Source organism: Protomyctophum parallelum (genome assembly GCF_964188405.1).
Source record: "Protomyctophum parallelum genome assembly, chromosome: 5".
NCBI lineage: Eukaryota > Metazoa > Chordata > Actinopteri > Myctophiformes > Myctophidae > Protomyctophum > Protomyctophum parallelum.
This window is the reverse complement of record NC_139702.1, coordinates 23,898,001-23,918,443: the sequence shown is the minus strand read 5'-3', so window position 1 is coordinate 23,918,443 and position 20,443 is coordinate 23,898,001. Positions and strand designations below refer to the sequence as shown.

The window sequence follows — 20,443 nt, the reverse complement described above, 5'->3', positions numbered from 1 at the left end:
GAAACTCTTTGTCTTGGACTGTGCACCTTCAGTAATCAGTTTCATCTTTTGTCAAACTTCTTTTGATGAAGGAAAGCCTTTCCGAAAAGGCTTTCCGAAATGACGTGTGGCAGCCAAGTCTATTGACGTTTGTTTAGACTTACTTACTCTACTTAGGGGTATAGTTCGTCGACAAGGGACCTCCAGAGTTCTCGGTCACTGGCATTTTTTTCAAGTGCATCCCAGTCTCTTGGTGTCTGCCTGGCGATCTCGCAGCCAGTTGTTTTTTTGGCCGGCCTCCGTTTTGCTTCCCTTGAGGGTTCCAAGTCAGAGCCTGTCTGGTGGTGTTTGACACTGGTTTGCGCAGTGTGTGCCCGATCCATCTCCATCTTCTTTGTCCAATTTCGTCTGCTGCTGGGAGTTTTGTTTTTATCCACAGATCGTTGATCGTGATTCTTTTAGGTTTTTTAGCCTAATTAAAAATAACTGGTCGCCAGCCAAGTCTATAGACTTTAATGTTTGTTTAGGGTAGTAAAACACAACGTAAGACGTCACCTGGCTGATATAAATACTGCCCTCTCTGCGCCCCTCACTTCACACAAGTGTGATTCTTTCATAGCAGTGTTGCCAACATTATGAATCATGAAAGCACTGATATTCTATGCTTATTTGTGCTCTTGCCTATATATACACAGTATACACTATACAGTGTATTTATTAATTTAAAATACACAGAGGTCATATTAGAAATGCTTTCATGTCCACTGTTTCTCGCAGCTAAAAACAAACGTGGAGCGTGTCCGTCTGACTGGAAGCCTCAAAAGATGCAGTCTGATTAGGTCAGCCCTTGATGTTTGTGTGGTATCTAATCTGGAACGGGGCGGACCTGAGGAATCTAACACCCGGCGGTCCCAGGCCAACAACGGTTACATTGACGCAATCCCTCCATGAATACCCTCTGTTCACAGTGGCTGCTGAGGACTGACAACACTTTGACACCACTTACCCCACAGTCTTCTTGAGCCACGCCGTTCAGCCACATCATTCTTTACACCACTAGCCCAGTCTGAAAGCAAAACATTGTGTATTTTGCGCATACTTGGGGTGTGTAGATTGCCATGTACTGTAAAACCTCAGGTATGCTATGAATATGAAGTGTCAGCTCATAGGCTTTTGCATCGCTTGGAGACGTGTGAGAAGGATACTGTGTTTCACCCAAGCTGTCGTCACTTTGGAGCCGAGTGGTAAAAACAATGGCTGCATACTGTAAGCTGTGAAATAAAATGTAGAAATAAGCTCCACTGGTTATTGCTTAGTTCAGCATTTCGATCAGGGATCTTCAAAATTCCCGATTTAAGCTTAATGTAAAAGAGCCGTTTTGGACCAAAAAATAAAAGAAATCTGCCACAAAACATATTTGAGCCTTATGTATATAAATTATAAGTTTCATTTCAATTACAATATGTCACGTGTGTCATGTTTGGCCTACTACAGCAACGATAAATAAAAGTTGTAATATTTTCTTTTGATGTGGGGGGCTTATCTTGTAGATTGGCTATTTTCACATTTTGTTTGCCTCTGTCTAGGGTCATATTTGACAATTTAGCCAATGTTTGACTATTTTTATAGAATAGTTAGTTGATTACTTTTGATGTAAGTAATGTTTTTTTTAAACATTTTTTAGAGGTATTAAGAGGGACTAAAGAGCTGTGGGTTTGCTGTTCCTAGTAGGGCTGTCAAGATTACAAATTTAAGTTGACTTAATTGTCACACAAATAATTGCTATTAAAGATTTAATAGTGTTATTGTATTAGTTTTTTGCATTGAACATCGGAACGTAACAATTTCCTTTCTATGCACACTGTAAGCCAGTGGTTCCCAAACCTTTTAGCTCGAGACCCAAAAGAAAAATTCTCCCTGGGCCCCAGACTAGTGAAAATAGACGATCTATAAAATCACAAAATGATGCAACTTGTTGTGAGCTTGTAGATCTGCTATTTCCACTACTTTTCACTACTACCGGACGCTCTGATGTCCAAATGTGAGACCATGTGGGGTTATTACCATGTTGTTCCCTGTGTATTAGGTGAGGGTAACTTTAGCTTGTGTTATCTGTTATCTGATATCGTATGTAAAAGACTGGAAAAGTGAAAGTTAAACTCCATGCAAAAAAGGAAAATGTCTTTAGAGATCTGCATTTGTTAGCATATAGATATATTGCTGTGGTTTTCAACCAGTGGTCCTTGAGGTGATTCCAGGTGGTCCCCAGCTAAATTATGGAGAGTTCATACCAAATGGAACCTTACTGTATGAGAGCTTTAACCAAATGGACCCATAAAGGGTATTGTTAAACATCTGCATGACTTAATTTACAGGAAGTCTACACAATTAGAGAATGTAGAAGAATTTTTTTTCGATCAACGTAGCATAGAAATCTGGACAAATCTTCTCCAACAACAACAAATATTCTTGGTTCTGAGAGGCTAAATCTCATCAAATGGTGGTCCGTGGCTCAAATGCTGAATAAATAATGGACCTTCAAATGAAAAAGGTTGAAAACCACTGGTATTTAAAGAGTTCATTTGGAGGAAAGTTGGTTTATGGTTTCTTCATAGGTTTACTGCAGTTCTAATGAGGAAGCTTGTCTGTGGGTTTCTTATCTCCTTTGTCAAACAGAGGTGAATCAGGCGCCGGTAAGACAGAAAACACCAAAAAGGTCATTCAATACCTGGCACACGTTGCTTCCTCCCACAAAGGAAGAAAAGACCACAACATTCCTGTGAGTATTTCATCCATTCTAATAACCTGACGCCACCAGTGTTCATTTTGACAGCACATTTTGATGTAATGTAATGTCAGTTTTTTTACTCTAATTAATTTTTTGTCACATTTTTGTCATCTGATATGTTTTGGTATTAGTCTAGTGCAGTCACTGCAGTGTGACATGTTGTGGCCTTGTTAGTAGATCTGCTATTTTCAGAGTGCAACACCCGAGCGCAACCAAACATAAAATGACTTGTCTTTTAGTTCGACTGAATGTCTTCTCCACTACTCTCTCCCTTCTTTTCGCCTAGTTTTTATTTGTTGATGAAATTGTCTATATATATACACACACACACACACACACACACACACACACACACACACACACACACACACACACACACACACATTTTAGGCATTATTTGTTTAGTTTAGAACATTTTCCTCTTAGTTTTAGTCGACACAATCAACACAGAACCCCACTCCCTCACCCCGGTCTTGGTTTAGCAAACTTTGGCCTTCATTATGCACATAGCATCCCTATTCTGGGACCAAACATTAGTGGAAATATCAGACATGCAAGCTCAAAACGAGCTGTGAGCTTGTAGATCGTCTATTTTTAAATGGCCGAAATGCATATAGGGCAGTAACTAGTAATCCGAGATGTAGTGGAGTAGAAGTAGAAGTATTGGACATTGGAATTACTCAAGTAAACTACCAATACCTCAAATTGTACTGAAGTACTTAAGTATGGTAAATGTACTTACTTATAGTACTTTCCACCACGGCACCTAGAGATGCAATGTCATGAGGTCACATGATGTCTGTACTAGCGGATGAGATGCTTTTTAATTCAAAGGTTGTGGTAGTTATTGTAGTTTAGAATTAACGTTCCATGATAATGGCAATTCAGTATCATAGTTTTAGTGCTGGTGGTCATTAATACATCATTAGTATACATCCAATGAATTGTCATAAATGGCAAAAGGTGAACCATGATGATCACGGGCAAAATGGATGGGCAGCACTATGGTTGGCTTGTGCATCATCGGATCTGTGCACATATTCCTCTAACAATTTAGATTTTTGTTTGGCCAACAGCCAGAGTCGCCTAAACCAGTGAAACTACAGGCAAGTAGTCTTTATGCTTTTTATACACCATGTTCAATGCTCATGCTACACTAACCTTCTCCTTTTAAACCAACTAACTTCCTCTGTCAAGTAGTCTGTGGCTTTGTCTGTGCTCAAATTATGCCCAAATATTTACACATACACTGACTACACCCATATTTGGTGATACCCGAAGTCAGTACAAATTGCCATTGTTAGGCAATGGCAAATATGGACATGTCCGATATCAGCACAAATTGCTGCAATGAGAAAGTGGGGAGTGGGAGGGTGAGGGGGGAAGAGGGAGTGAGTGTGAGAGGGGCGACGGATTTAGGGAGAGAGAGAGCCTATTTCACATATATGCACTGTATATTTGCGGTTCAATATCTTTACTTTTTGTTGATTTCTTTGAAACCCATAATATTCAAATGCTGTATGTTCTTATTATAGTCCAGGCAAAGTAGCATTTCCAGACAGACTAATTAAAATAGAATTTTTTTCACCATAGATCATCTCTATGAGGTGTCTAGAACAACATACTAAAAGTCCTAAGAAATCCTAGATGCGGAAATATGTTTAATTCTCATCAATTCAAGATGTGTGCTAATACCTCGAGAAAACTAAACACCCTAATGGGCTTTTTTTTTTTCTTTTGTCCTATCACAATGAAACTTTCCACAATGAATCTTAACATGAAAACTAAACTTTTTTGTATTACAAGTTTCTCTGAAACTTAATTTGAATATGCAAATTAGCTTAATATATATTGAATATGCCTACATTTGCATATCACGGAAATTACTTTTCCCCAAAATGTATAATATTTACATTGTTGTTTGTTAATGATATCAAACACACTGATCAGACTTTCATGAACCATTTCATCAAAATATTGTGACTTCATAGAATAACATCAAAAACACCATTCATATGTATGACAAATGTATAAATCCGTCAAATCTTCCTCCAACCATCCTACTGCTAATGGTTGATGGCAATGCTGCTTTTGGACTGGCCTCTAACCTGAAACCTGCCGGGCTTGGTTGTACCTACTGGGGGCATAACCCCCACCGGTATAGTCCTCAGGGTCACAGAGGCCAGGTGACCTACCTCTGGGAGGACATCCCCTGGCTGCAGCAGTGTCTCAGTCCATCCCAGTCTTTTTGTTCCTGTACTCTGCAGACGCACCTGAAGCTGTTGCAGGCCATCTCCCACCTCCAGGTAGACTCCATCACACATCTCCCACCTCCAGGTAGACTCCATCACACAGCTCTGTCACCTCCAGGTAGACTCCATTACACAGCTCTGTCACCTCCAGGTAGACTCCATCACACAGCTCTCCCACCTCCAGGTAGACTCCATCACACAGCTCTCCCACCTCCAGGTAGACTCCATCACACAGCTCTGTCACCTCCAGGTAGACTCCATCACACAGCTCTGTCACCTCCAGGTAGACTCCATCACACAGCTCTCCCACCTCCAGGTAGACTCCATCACACAGCTCTGTCACCTCCAGGTAGACTCCATCACACAGCTCTCCCACCTCCAGGTAGACTCCATCACACAGCTCTGTCACCTCCAGGTAGACTCAATCACACAGCTCTCCCACCTCCAGGTAGACTCCATCACACAGCTCTGTCACCTCCAGGTAGACTCCATCACACAGCTCTCCCACCTCCAGGTAGACTCCATCACACAGCTCTGTCACCTCCAGGTAGACTCGATCACACAGCTCTCCCACCTCCAGGTAGACTCCATCACACAGCTCTGTCACCTCCAGGTAGACTCCATCACACAGCTCTGTCTCCTCCAGGTAGACTCCATCACACAGCTCTCCCACCTCCAGGTAGACTCCATCACACAGCTCTGTCACCTCCAGGTAGACTCCATCACACAGCTCTCCCACCTCCAGGTAGACTCCATCACACATCTCTGTCACCTCCAGGTAGACTCCATCACACATCTCTGTCACCTCCAGGTAGACTCCATCACACAGCTCTCCCACCTCCAGGTAGACTCCATCACACAGCTCTGTCACCTCCAGGTAGACTCCATCACACAGCTCTGTCACCTCCAGGTAGACTCCATCACACAGCTCTGTCTCCTCCAGGTAGACTCCATTACACAGCTCTGTCTCCTCCAGGTAGACTTCATCACACAGCTCTGTCTCCTCCAGGTAGACTCCATCACACAGCTCTGTCTCCTCCAGGTAGACTCCATCACACAGCTCTCCCACCTCCAGGTAGACTCCATCACACAGCTCTGTCACCTCCAGGTAGACTCCATCACACAGCTCTGTCTCCTCCAGGTAGACTCCATCACACAGCTCTGTCTCCTCCAGGTAGACTCCATCACACAGCTCTGTCTCCTCCAGGTAGACTCCATCACACAGCTCTGTCTCCTCCAGGTAGACTCCATCACACAGCTCTGTCACCTCCAGGTAGACTCCATCACACAGCTCTGTCTCCTCCAGGTAGACTCCATCACACAGCTCTGTCTCCTCCAGGTAGACTCCATCACACAGCTGTCGCTACAATTATGTTGTGTCTTTCCTACTCCTTAAAGGTTTCACATGTGACATTAATTCATATATTTTTAATGTCACAATGACACAATCCCTTTAATGTTTTGCAAATTCATCCATCTTCATCCGCTCATCCGAAGTCGGGTTGCATAGAGTTCCAGACTTCTCTTTCCTGGGCCACGTTAGCAGGGGAACCTCCCCTGTTGTTGCTACCTTGTCGTGGTGGGGAGGCTTGTGTGCCTCTGTGACCCTGAGGACTATACCGGTGGGGGTTATGCCCCCGGTAGGTACAACCAAGCCCGGCAGGTTTCAGGTTAGAGGCCAGTCCAAAAGCAGCATTGCCATCAACCATTAGCAGTAGGATGGTTGGAGGAAGATTTGACGGATTTATGCATTTGTCATACATGTTTTTGATGTTATTATATGAAGTCACAATATTTTTATGAAATGGTTCATGAAAGTCTGATCAGTGTGTTTGATATCATTAACAAACAACAATGTAAATATTATACATTTTGGGGGAAAGTAATTTTCGTGATATGCAAATGTGGGCATATTCAATATATAGTAAGCTAATTTGCATATTCAAATTAAGTTTCAGAGAAACTTGTAATACAAATAAGTTTAGTTTTCATGTTAAGATTCATTGTGGAAAGTTTCATTGTGATAGAACAAAAGAAAAAAAAAAGCCCATTAGGGTGTTTAGTTTTCTCGAGGTATTATCACACATCTTGAATTGATGAGAATTAAACATATTTCCGCATCTAGGATTTCTTAGGACTTTTAGTATGTTATTCTAGACACCTCATAGAAATGATATCTGTTGAAAAAAAAACTATTTTAATTAGTCTGTTTTTTGGGTCTAAAATGGGCTAGATTGCCTGGACTATTAGGCTTGTTGGAGCATTGATGGACTGTTTCTGTTTCAAAACTAGCCAATTCAATTCAAATATCTCTGTACGTTTATAGCAATTTCATGTTTTATCTTGTACTGAAATGGGAATGGTTTAACACACATATTGCAATTTGCATGTCATGCACCATACAGTCGCTTCTAAGTTTCATCTGAACCATTGAATGCACTTCAGGTTGCATCATCTGTTTGGTTTGAATATTATGTGTTTTGTGTAACTGTCATTTACTTCACAGTGTATATTGTGTTGTCTTCTTACTAGTATCCATGACCATTAACATTAACAATCTATTTATTTCCATGATAACACTTGAATCTGACCATTGACTACAGAGTGGAGCACAGTTCTATGTGAGTAGCATGTTGGTTTCGACTTCCAACACACCACTCACTGCACTCCCACTATGGGCAAATGAAAAGTGGTGCTTTTCCCTGCTACTGTATGTAAACATTCTACTCGGTTTTCTGAAGATGTTTCTCTTTGCATCCACCTTCTTGCCTTTGGCTACCTCTTTCACGGCATGACAGAGTATTAAATGACAATGTCTCCTCATTTAAATATTTCATATTTAGTGATCAAATTTGATGAAACACCTTTTCAGACAGATTGTTTCAACCCCTGAGATAATTGATCCCATGTTAGCGGGTTATTATCTCTGCATGTGTGTCATATATTCCATCCCGTTCCCCCCCCCCCAAACGCACTGTGCAGAACTCCCTAGTTTCACGGCCAGGATCCGCCCAGCTTCTTTTTGGGTCCTGTTGGGCTGGCTGGAGTGTTATGTAGAAGACAGGAGCAGCTGCTGTCTTCTCTTAAGGGCCCTCATCTGACACATTGTAGCAGCTCTCCGAAGCAGGAGCAGGGAGAGCCAACAGGACTCCACCAACCTCAGCCACACACCTCCCAGCAGGATGGAACATTGTAGATTCAATCATTTGCACTTTCGCATAATCCCCCTGCTCACTGGGCGTTAATGTATTTTCATACTTAAAGTATGTGCTTTAGTTGTTCTCGTTGACGTAATTTACACATTCTACCTGGTTTGCGTTTTTTTCTTCCATTCTGAATTCTAATGTTAAAAAAAAAAGAATAATGATCCCGGCGGTTTGACTCGTATGGATATGAAGCATCAACTAACGGTGAGAAAACGCTAATGTTAGAATTAGTTAAACTTTCGCTAGAAACAGACTATGTATGAACTATGAGTGACTGACTATCGTAAACGATACAAAGCCTGGCAGTGAGCATGTTCGGAAGGTTCTAATAATACCACCATTTTGACTGATTGTCTTTGGCTCTTAGCTCAGTTCCGTAGACTGCCAAAGAGTCTGAAATGCATGGTGTATTCCCTGATAGTTGATGGTTAAACTCACCGCCTGAAACCTTCCAGATCCCCTGGCTGTCTGTCATCGCCGCATCACAACAATTAGCTTTCTGAAAGTGGAGCCGGTGTCTGGACCATGTCAGATGCCTGTCGCGCTTGTTCTGCGGCATGAATGTGGGTCAACTTGATCATTAACTAATGGATGCTAAATTGGGCTTTCATTTGCGTTTGTTATCCACACAAGGCCACAGAAAGAATGAGCAAAGTTCACTAACAAGATAGGCTACTTCACAGTTATTACGCCTTCTAAGAAATTAAGCACCCATATGGAAGCAGGTGAATTGACCGTTTTATTCATTCCAGCAGCATGAAAACTCAATTAAAATCAGTCCATCACATATCTCCCTGGCCAAAGATCACAATTACATGTCTCACGTCCTGTGCAACGACGATGACTTCTCTCCGTCTCCCTCCACGGGAGTTTGCTCATCTGGAAAACGGCCTCCTCAGATCAACAGACTGTGGCTGGATTTGACGTAATGTGGGGAAATATTCCCCTTTAGCCACAGAAGAGAAATAAAGTCCCAGAAGAGAATGTTGTTTTTGTGGCTGGCCATACTGGTCATGACCAGCCCCCTCAATGTGGCTTGGACCAGTGCATAATGGACCACCTGTCCAAACATCTGCACTGGCCACCTATTTATTCAGCCTATTAAACTGTCCAGCGTGACAATAGGTGTGAGTGAGTGTGTGCGTGCGTGTGTCTCACACGTTAGGAATAAATTGTTTCTGGCCTCTTGTCAATGCTAAATGCCCCCATTTCCCTGGGATCTTTCTCTTCTCTATTATAACAATTACAGAAAGGATGTTAAAACCACTTACTTTTAAGTTTAACCATAGTCCTATAAAAGACCACAGGTACAGTAGGGTCAATGTAATATACAGTATGTATCACATGGTACTGTTTGCTACTGTACTCAATTCCCCTCCCCTCTCCCTTTCCTCATGCCTGTCCTTATGCCTGCCTATGTCTGCAATGTTTGACTGATTTTAATTATATTCTCGCTTCAAAGGAATAGTCCATCTCCTCACCAGGTTTAAAATGGGTTATAGACCATGGCTAACGGATGTATGAATTAAATAAGTTGCTGCTCTGCGTTTTCATAATGTAGCATATAAATGTTTGCTATATTTCTATCCCGCTTATCATCAGCCTCATGAAAATGCTTTCTTTAAAGTGCTTGAAAAGTTATTTTTGGAACATGACGTCTTCTGTCATGATTCCTACTTTGATCTTCTATTCAAAATGTTCCTTTTTAAGTCAAATGCAGGATACGACCGACTATACAGCACATGAAATAGCTTACCATCTCTGTTGTCCTTTTCTGCATGTGATTTGCACTTGTCTGTTGGTGAAAATCAGTGCTTGATACTGACAGTTTATTTCTGTTATCATATTCTTGGTACAGGAATAAATAATAAACGAATAAGGCTGATTCCGATTCGGAAAGCTTTTACAAAGTACTCTGCAGTAACGTGGCTCCTTTTATTTCAGGGTGAATTGGAACGTCAGCTCCTACAAGCCAACCCCATCCTTGAATCTTTCGGGAATGCCAAGACCGTGAAAAATGACAACTCGTCACGTTTTGTAAGTACAGGACACTAACTGAAATTCGTAAAGGTTGTCTGCTCGGCTGTCTGATTATTGAACTAACTGTACACCTGATTGAGAAATTTGGTGGCATTTGCATCTTGGGAAGAAAAGTAAGTAAAACCTTGATGGAAAGGAATCTGATCATCCTGCTTTTTCCTGTAAGCAATTACACGGGGGCATTCCAGCCGGACGGGCGTCTGCTAGTCATTAATGATTTCTTTGATATGCTGGAGTCTGCACAGATCAGAGCACTCACTCAGCTTGAGTACTAAATAAATAAGTGACACTATGAAGGTGGAATGCTGTGCAATATCACCGGTGTGATGAAGGAGCTTGATGTGATTTTCAAAGAAAATCTTCTGTCAGTAATGCCTCTCATAGTCATAATACAGTTTTGTGTAATGATGACAGAACTGCAACACAACTTTTGAGCCACAAAAATCATAACCATGTGTCTGAGATATGTCAACTTCCACTACAGAGACATTATAGGCTCTCGCGCATGTGTGTGTGTTTGCGCATGACTGTGCGTGTGTGTTTTGTGTGTGTGTGCGACTGTGTGTGTGTGAAACAGATACCATTTTCTTCAGAAGTCTCCTCCACTTGATTAGAACCAGATCTGTACTCGTGTTTGGTTGTTCATGTGGTCTTCTGTTATCTAATACACTGGGTTGGAACTTAATGGAGACGTTTTAGGTTGGGCCTAATACAGAAAATGTACACAGCTATGGCTGGTGGCAAAACCAGTTCAGAACGTCTGCCCTGTGGCATGCATGTCCTGTGTGCATGTCAAAGGGGTTTCAGATCATTTAATTTAGATCTCATGAAATAATAATTAAAACGTTTTTATTTATAGAGAGCTTTTTTTGGTCTTATGTTCTACCTGAATCTTGTCTCCTTTTACCTGTTCATCTGCAGGGGAAATTCATCCGGATCAACTTTGATGTTACTGGCTACATTGTGGGAGCCAACATTGAAACTTGTATCCTTATGGAAGCAATGGACTTGAATTACATGCATGTTATTCATTATATTTCCTGTTAGCAATCACTGCAATTTCAATATTTTTCAACTGAGGAGCTACACCATAAATCCAACCTAGTCAAGTAGTACAGATTTCTATGCAGAAATCTAAAATTTGGTTCCCACTGGCCAGATATTGTTGTAGAACAATGGATTGATTGAATGGTTGATTAAATGAATGTTAAAGTTTGCAAACTGTACAGAGGTGTGGTAGTTATACAACCAGTAATACGCCCTGAGGGCGAGAAGCGACCTCGCCCTAAAGGATGAGGTCGAAATGGTGTCTTGAGTGTACAGGTTTTGATGCGGTCAGATCAACATAATGGAATGTCAGAACAGGAAGGACAGGTAGGAACTGTTCTGACATGTCAGAACAGGTCAGCTCCATATATGGAGATCTAAGGGTTTGACGTCAGATGACATTTATTTTCTCACTCCGTAAATGTATCTGTAATAAAGGAATACATATCAGTGTTGGTGGTGTTGCCGTGGTCTGTAGTTTCAAATGGAAATGGCACACTACTCCCTTGACCATGCTGTGTCAGACCTATTAGAGAAATCCAGAGCCATTCGCCAAGCCAAAGATGAGCGCACCTTCCACATCTTCTACCAGCTGCTCGCCGGGGCCGGAGAGCACCTCAAAAGTAAGTATGTTAATGCCTCGAGGCAGATATACACCAGAGGAATAGTTTATGCAGTCTTACGTCATAATTCCAGATGGCTGTTGATGTGGAGCAATTGGAGTGAACGTCCAACATGGTAATAGTAATGTTAGCCACATTAACCCCGGTGTCCCTATTTTTGGCATGTCATTCTAGGCGAAGATTCTCAGAAATAGCCTACGCCTATACAGTATGCTTAATTTTATCCATGCTATACACAAGTGTTATGCTTTAATTGTGTAAGATGGTTGTGGGTTGTTTGAGACTGGTAAGTGATAAGTTAATTTCTTCTGAGAGTATAAATTATGTATTTGCAGCACAATAATACAAAGCCCTTTAACAGAGTACTAGGATTTCTACTCGGCGGAAACGAGTACACCCTCAATTGTATACAGTATCTACTACAACCACCTGTGTAACCCTTCTTTCCATGTGCTGTTGCAGCCGACCTGCTTTTGGAAGGTTTCAACAGCTACCGTTTCCTGTCCAACGGTAACCTCCCCATTCCGGGCCAGCAGGACAAAGACGACTTCCAGGAGACGATGGAGGCCATGCACATCATGAGCTTCTCCCACGAGGAGATAATGTGTACGTGTTACAGGGGCGGTTCCCAAACTTTGTAGCCCCGACACAGCCCAAAAAGAGAAATTGTATGTCTTCCCCGGGACCCAATGGGACCAACGTGGCTTCGCGCTACGTTGTGAGATTGTAGATCGTCTATTTTCACTACTACTTAAACATTTTCTATTTTTTGTGAATTTCTTAGATTTTTCTTTGATTTCTTCAAAGTACTGAATTTTGTTTTAATTCATGAAAAATAAATGAAATGATAACACTAATTAAAAGTATCCCTGGCCAATAAGCCAAATATGTCTTAATACATTATAATTGCTCTCTATAACAAAAATGTAAAATGAAATCCACTTTAAATATAAAATTTCTTTTAGAAATGGTTCATCTTTCACTCAATAGGGACAACTCCTGTCGCAAGATGGTGTCATTTGTCCATGTGTAGTCCAGCCCTATGGAATATATGTAATGCATGTGCTAATAAAGAGTATTTAAAATATTATGTTTGATGTTAACCATAGGAAGTATGAAGTTGTTTTCTAGTTCGCACATACATTCCATACTCCAAGGGCTGGACAAACATGGATATATGTCAACTTGGGAGTGAAAGACCAACACCTTAAATAAAATAAATGTTTTTAATTTCATTGTTTTGTTAGAGTGTAATGTGTTAGGTATATTTGTCTTATTAGCCAGGGATCCTTTTAAACGGGTCTTCTGTGGATACATAGTCGTAAGCCGTATTCCTATTACTTTACCTGTGAAACTATGCAGTGTGTATGTTTACATACAGGATATCATACAACATTGATATTAACACTCATTCATTTTCATATCTTTTGTGCGTAGCTATGCTGAAAGTGGCGTCCTCAGTCCTTCAGTTTGGCAACATTATTTTCAAAAAGGAGAGGAACACGGACCAAGCCTCTATGCCTGAGAATACAGGTAGCTGAACACACACACACACACACACACACGTACACACACACACACACACACACACACACACACACACACACACACACACACACACACACACACGTACACACACAAGTTTAATGCAGATAGTTTGGAAGGCCCACAGGTCAAGACCTCCTGCACCTCTTCATATTTTATATTTTTGCCCATTTCCTCTCTGCTTTAAGTGGCACAGGGGCGTTACTAGCGCGACGCAGACAGCGCGACTGCGTGGGGGCCCAGAGGCAAGGGGGGCACACGGCTGCCCACCCCTGTCGTCTGTAAAATAAAAGTATAAACACATTTCTTAGATGCAATGACAGTTCAGTTGAACAAAGTTTGGCGGGGCCTGGTGGTGGCTGCTGCTAGCGCGCACAGCCACACACCATACCATATGCATAGGCACATGTTGAGTAGACTTCTTGTAAATTAAGCATCTGTTTAACATTAATGTAACACTTTTGATAGTTACTGTAAATTACTTTAGATCCAGGTGACTGGATCTATAATGGTCCATTTGGTTACCAACTCTCCATCATATAGGGACCACCAGGAACCCCCTCAAGGACCACTGGTGGTTCCTGGACCACTGGTTGAGAACAACTGCTCTAGTGCCATGCTTTGGCCAGATTTTCCACAAAGATACAAGCAAATATTGTAGTAGCAAAACAAAATGTCTCAAAAATGTTTCAATTGCCTCATGGGTCTGTGTCTTCATTATTCAAGTATACATCCTTGTTGATAGTTCCTTTTTGTAATTGTTCTCTCACAGCTGCCCAGAAGCTGTGTCATCTGCTTGGGTTGAATGTGATGGAGTTTACCAGAGCCATCCTTTCTCCCAGGATCAAAGTGGGAAGAGACTATGTCCAGAAAGCCCAGACCAAAGAACAGGTCAGTGGGTAACAGCAAGCACATTGAGTCTCGTGTTAATAGTAGAATAGTGTTCAGTTGATTAACCTTTTGCATTCACATTTTGACTTTGGCCAGTGAAGTTATGTTGTAACTACATTGTACATACAGTACATCGCACACACACACACACACACACACGCACGATACATTGTTCACAATGGTTATGAGATGAGTCCACTCCTATTGTCCATCCGGTCTGACTGTGAAAACAAACACAACTTGTCATTCGGCCCGTCATTCCTTCATTTCTTCTTCTTCATTACCTTTCTCACCCTTTGTCTTACTTATGCCTATACTTTTCAAAATGTTTCAAGTTTTGCTTGAAAATAGCTGATCCCCAATCTCGCAACGCACTGCATCACAAGCTTGTAGAATAAAATGTACGCCTATAATTTTAATGCCCAAAACGGGACATCAGGGTTAAAATAGACAACTTTTTCTCCTTCAATTCGTTGAAATGCCTGATTTTACACTCAGTAGTGTGCCGAGAAAAGATCTTCAAGCTCACGTGAGCTTGTAGATCGCCTATTTTTGGAGAGTGACACCTATACATACTGTAACCAAGCATAAAATGACTCTTCTTAGTTCTACTGGATCTCCTCTTCACTATAGTCCCTCCCTAAAAAGTTAAAAACTTAGTTTTTAGTTCCTTTTTTTTTTGTTGTCAGTGAAAATAGTTAGCCGACGAACAATTTTTGTCATAGTTACTGCGAGAGTGAGGTCTAGCCAACACCAAGTTTTAGTTGGCGTAATGAACACTGCTCCTCTTCCTCTAGGCTGACTTTGTGGTGGAGGCCTTGGCTAAAGCTGATTCTGATTGTCTTCCTCCAGGCTGACTTTGCGGTGGAGGCCTTGGCTAAAGCCACGTATGAGCGCCTGTTCCGCTGGCTCGTCCATCGCATCAACAAAGCTCTGGACAGGACCAAACGGCAGGGGGCCTCCTTCATCGGCATCCTGGACATCGCTGGATTTGAGATCTTCCAGGTATAGAATCGCAGACGTTTTACATCGCAGGTTAAATCAATGTGGAGGACATAACACTCAAATTAAAGCAATACTTCAGCTCTAAAATGACTTTATTTCTGTCAATTACTCACGGCATAAAGCCTAAATTCATGGAGACTGTTTTCCTTTACATTGAATAAATATTACAAAAACAAAGACGATACTAGAAAATAGCAAAAATAAAAGCTCCAAACACGATATAATCCAAGTCACACACAGTATAATTATACAGTATGAAACAGTGTCCTAAATGCATTCTGGATATAGTTTGGAATTGGATGTTAAACTAAATCTAAAATTGAATTCACAATGAGTGAGTAATTGAGTTTTTTTGTAACCCACAAGTCTGTGACGTCAAACAACTCAAAGAATCACATTCCAAAATGGCCCTGAAATGTATGGCATTGGCCTCCCCAGCAGTAGTTGAACATGGTCCATTATTGACACCAGCCTGTTTTTTTATGTTGTAAAGAAAACATAACTGTAATTCACAATTTCCTGTTCAAACCCTACGCTCCATGGCCACTATCGAACTGCTTTTCCAGAAGCCATAGAGGCGGTTATGTAAGGATCTTGCCTATTGCCTTACTGTATATTGTATAAACTTGCAGGAAAATTAAGACGGTCGACTATGGATCGCGTCATCAAAAAAAATCTATTGAACTGTTAGCATACATTATCTAACCTGAACTGCAGGTTTACTATAGTTGACATCCTGGTGTTTTTCACAGTCATTTCACGGTCATTTATAGTTTTTTTGTGGTCTTGAAAGCTGCTCATTGCTGCTTTTATTTAGAGGTGGGCGATATGAAAAAAAAAACAGTCCATTTAGATCAAAATACTTTTTTTTTGAGTGTCTGTGTGTACCCCACTACCCCATAGTGATGATTTGTTTGGCCGAGGGCTTGAAAAGTGACGATAAAAATTGAGGACAGAAAAGTGAGAACGCCAAAAGTGATTGGCCGGAATGTGATGATGTTTGATGATAAGAGCGTCCCTCACTTCCCTAACTGCAAATCATAGAGTATGCATTCACTGTATCACGATATATATGATCTCTCTGAAAAGGCATATCGTGGAGACATTGTATCGTCTCTACGATATTTATCCCCATATCGCCTACCCCGACTTGTACTCCCTATCAGATCCACAATTTATTTGAGGTCTCAATTTCTCCTTGACAGCATCATGTAGATGTGACCATGCATTCAGGTTTTCCCTCCCTCCTCCCTTGTACTGATTTCTCCTCCTGCAGCTGAACTCCTTCGAGCAGCTGTGCATCAACTACACCAACGAGAAGCTACAGCAGCTCTTCAACCACACCATGTTCGTCCTGGAGCAGGAGGAGTACCAGAGGGAGGGCATCGAGTGGAGCTTCATCGACTTCGGCCTCGACCTGCAGCCCTGCATCGACCTCATAGAGAAGCATGTAAGATTGACCTGCAGCCCTGCATCGACCTCATAGAGAAGCATGTAAGATTGACCTGCAGCCCTGCATCGACCTCATAGAGAAGCATGTAAGATTGACCTGCAGCCCTGCATCGACCTCATAGAGAAGCATGTAAGATTGACCTGCAGCCCTGCATCCACCTCATAGAGAAGCATGTAAGATTGACCTGCAGCCCTGCATCGACCTCATAGAGAAGCATGTAAGATTGACCTGCAGCCCTGCATCGACCTCATAGAGAAGCATGTAAGATTTGACCTGCAGCCCTGCATCGACCTCATAGAGAAGCATGTAAGATTGACCTGCAGCCCTGCATCGACCTCATAGAGAAGCATGTAAGATTGACCTGCAGCCCTGCATCGACCTCATAGAGAAGCATGTAAGATTTGACCTGCATCCACCTAATAGAGAATGCCGGTCAGTCAGTGAGGACCAGTCCTCAAGTTTGACTCATCTTATTTCTCTGTGGATCATTGAACTAACTAGCAAACTGATGGTTGCACCATTTTGATAAAAGCAAATAAAGTAAAATAAAGAAAAAGTACATAATAGTAGAGAAAAGTGTATGTGTAGTGTGTGGGTGTAAGAGTGCAAGACATAATGTGATTACCCCATTGGAGTATAGACGCTGGTGGAGGTGCTAGGGCAGATGAACCGCCAACCGCATTCGGTACATCGTTTTGAGTGCTCTCTATATCCTTTTCTTTCTGACGGTCCTGTGTCGTCGTCCTTCGCAGGCGAACCCTCCAGGCGTGCTGGCTCTGCTGGACGAGGAGTGCTGGTTCCCCAAGGCCACGGACAAGACCTTCGTGGACAAGCTGAGCCAGGAACAGGGCACACACACAAAGTTCCAGAAACCCCGGCAGCTCAAAGACAAGGCCGACTTCTGCATCATCCACTACGCTGGCAGGGTGCGTGATGTGCTGTCTTTCTCCAAAACATACAGGGCACATTTTCAGTGGTGGAAAGTAACTACTTTACATACTGCACTTACGTACTGTACTTTTTTGAGGTGTTTGTACTTTACTTGAGTATTTCCAATACTTTTACATCTACTCCACTACATCTCAGATCCAAAACTTTACTAGTTACTTTGTACATTTTGATTATTATTACAAAGCATACATTAACCACTTCAGCCCTATATTCATAAAGTATCGCGATGCAATGCATTGTGAGCTTGTAGATTGGCTATTTTCAAAATGTTTTTATACATTTGAAAACTTGAAATGGGACATTTCTGCACAATGAGTACTTTTGCTTTTGGTACTTTAAGTACATTTTAATGCCAATACTTTTGTACTTTTATTCATTCAAGTACATTTTGAATTTCAGACTTTTACTTGGAGCAGAGTAGTTCCATATTGCAGTATTTATTGATACTTTTACTTAAGTATAGAATTTGTTTTAACATAATTTATATTGAAGGAATGTCACAGGAAGAAAAAATCAGTAGAAAAAAACCCTTTCAAGTTTTCTGGATAACAACAAAAGGAAAGACAAACTGATTACTTTTCCCACCACTGCATACAGGGCAAATGTTCACTCCCTCATGTTTGATGTTGTATTGGTTTCACTCTGAACGTAGAACTGAGAAACGCAAGTCACGACTCCTCTGATGTTAAAAGACAACACCTTGGATTTTGGCCAAGGAAGTCTGGTTTAATGGACCTCTTTGCCAATGTTGTCTGGTCTGCATCCGATAAACTTTATCGTGCAGTATGTGGAATCTTGGCAAGTCATATAAAAAAGAGTTTCCATTGGTGGAGGTCATCAAAGCTCACCTTCCCGACAGCCATTAGGACTATAATCGATGTCATCAAAATGCCAATGGACCCTCATTGCTGTCCCTATTTCTGCTATCTATCAAAGGAATTCCAGTACATGCATATGCTATCATTCATCCACTGATAAATCTGCATACATGAACTTAACGGAACTATTTTATAGTTTATGTCCCACACATGCGGTAGACAATAGGACCAGATTCCTTAAACCCAAGTTTAATGGATATCAGATGATTTAAACTGAAAGCAGGAGTCTGTAATCCAATCCAAGACAATGAAAATGCATCAATTTCAGCTGATAGTTCAAATTACTTTTTTTCCATTGATTCCTCACCCCATAGAGCCTTTCATTCTAAGATTATAATTTATTTATTTGTGTCACTGAGCATAAAAGTGTGCATTAGGATAGTGGAAGTAAGGAAAATGAAAGTAAGACACATTACTATACTAAATATTTGCATTAACTTGTGAATGATGCCTGCAGAGTTTTGTGCGTTAAGGTTTGTGCGTCACATCTCTGTTCTAGGTGGACTACAAGTCTGATGAATGGTTGATGAAGAACATGGACCCACTAAATGACAACGTGGCCACACTTCTCCACCAATCTACTGACAAGTTTGTGGCTGAACTGTGGAAAGATGGTAAGATCCTACTTAGAATAGAATAGAATAGTCCCCAGTCCCCACTCCTTTGAGGAGTTTTTTTTCTTTCTTTTTCTCACATTATATGTATATTTATAGTATATATATGCACATTCGTCCTCTGCATTTACCCATCCTATAACATAGCAGTGAGCAGCCATTCTACGGCACTCTGGGAGCAATTTAGGGTTAAGAGTCTTGCTCAGGGACACACATCTTAATAACAATATCTTCAAAGACATTCTGTTAGTAATCTGTTAGGATTATTCCTAATCTGTTTGTTAGGAATCTGGTTGTTGTTTTTTATTTTATTTTTTATAGGTAGTAGGGCTGCACCATTATGACAAATGATCCTCCTGATTATTTTGCGGAATATTGTGATCACAATTATTAATCACGTGTTTTGGCGACGATGATACTTTGTGGAAAATATTTTTGTGCCTTTGCTTATTTGTGTCCTTGTCTACTGTTAAATATAATCTGTGATTGTATTGTTATTCTGTGAGCCTGATGGTTTTTACTAGTAATCCTGAAGGTAATGTGAAGAGACGAGGCCAAGGTGCAAGGACATCATACGATCTTTGATTAACTTACAAACTAAATGAAAGAATTTTGATTATTTATAATTGTGCAGCCCTATAAAAGTGAATCATCATGTACGATTAATTAATCAGTTTAGTCAGTTAACAAGCAGGTTGATAAATTCTTTAAAACCAACGTACTGCATACTGTATCCGGGCCAGGATATTTCCTCATGTTAACGTGGTCCACCTCCCATTCCCTGTCTCTCTCTCTCTGTGTTGTAGAGATTCAGACCATTCAAAGGGCTTCATTCTATGACAATGTCACTAGTCTGGATGAGCCAGAAGGTGAATGACTGGGCCGTGTGCTGTCGGCAGACCTGGGCCAAAATGAGTAGCTGCATCCAATTGAAAAAATGAAACAAAAACACACTTATGTTACGTTTATGAAAATGAACCCTCGGTGAGCCTTCATGGCTCAAGCTGTTCAAATACCCTCACTGTTGTGAATGCTCCCTAAGCAGGTCAGATACTATTTCTGAATATGTAATTTTTGCCCAGATCTGGCTGTATGTTTCCATGCTTAAGCCGGTGCTGTCTGTCGTAGCTGCAGACGCTCCCATTCGCTTCTAGGCTGCATGTCTCAGCCA

The 20,443-nt window shown here is 41.3% G+C and overlaps 1 protein-coding gene across 2 annotated transcripts in view; it reads left to right on the top strand.

The window, feature by feature from the left end:
- myh10 (myosin, heavy chain 10, non-muscle) overlaps positions 1-20,443 on the top strand; it is an 81,262-nt gene that overhangs the window by 33,569 nt on the left and 27,250 nt on the right. For both annotated transcript variants that reach the window (XM_083765658.1, XM_083765659.1), the window contains 13 exons: positions 2,656-2,758; positions 3,844-3,873; positions 7,623-7,640; positions 10,170-10,262; positions 11,187-11,250; positions 11,837-11,935; positions 12,398-12,541; positions 13,373-13,468; positions 14,253-14,371; positions 15,224-15,376; positions 16,653-16,826; positions 17,582-17,755; positions 19,158-19,272. In XM_083765658.1, the coding sequence (XP_083621784.1) occupies positions 2,656-2,758; positions 3,844-3,873; positions 7,623-7,640; positions 10,170-10,262; positions 11,187-11,250; positions 11,837-11,935; positions 12,398-12,541; positions 13,373-13,468; positions 14,253-14,371; positions 15,224-15,376; positions 16,653-16,826; positions 17,582-17,755; positions 19,158-19,272 (1,382 nt within the window). The remainder of the gene's footprint in view (positions 1-2,655; positions 2,759-3,843; positions 3,874-7,622; positions 7,641-10,169; positions 10,263-11,186; positions 11,251-11,836; positions 11,936-12,397; positions 12,542-13,372; positions 13,469-14,252; positions 14,372-15,223; positions 15,377-16,652; positions 16,827-17,581; positions 17,756-19,157; positions 19,273-20,443) is intronic.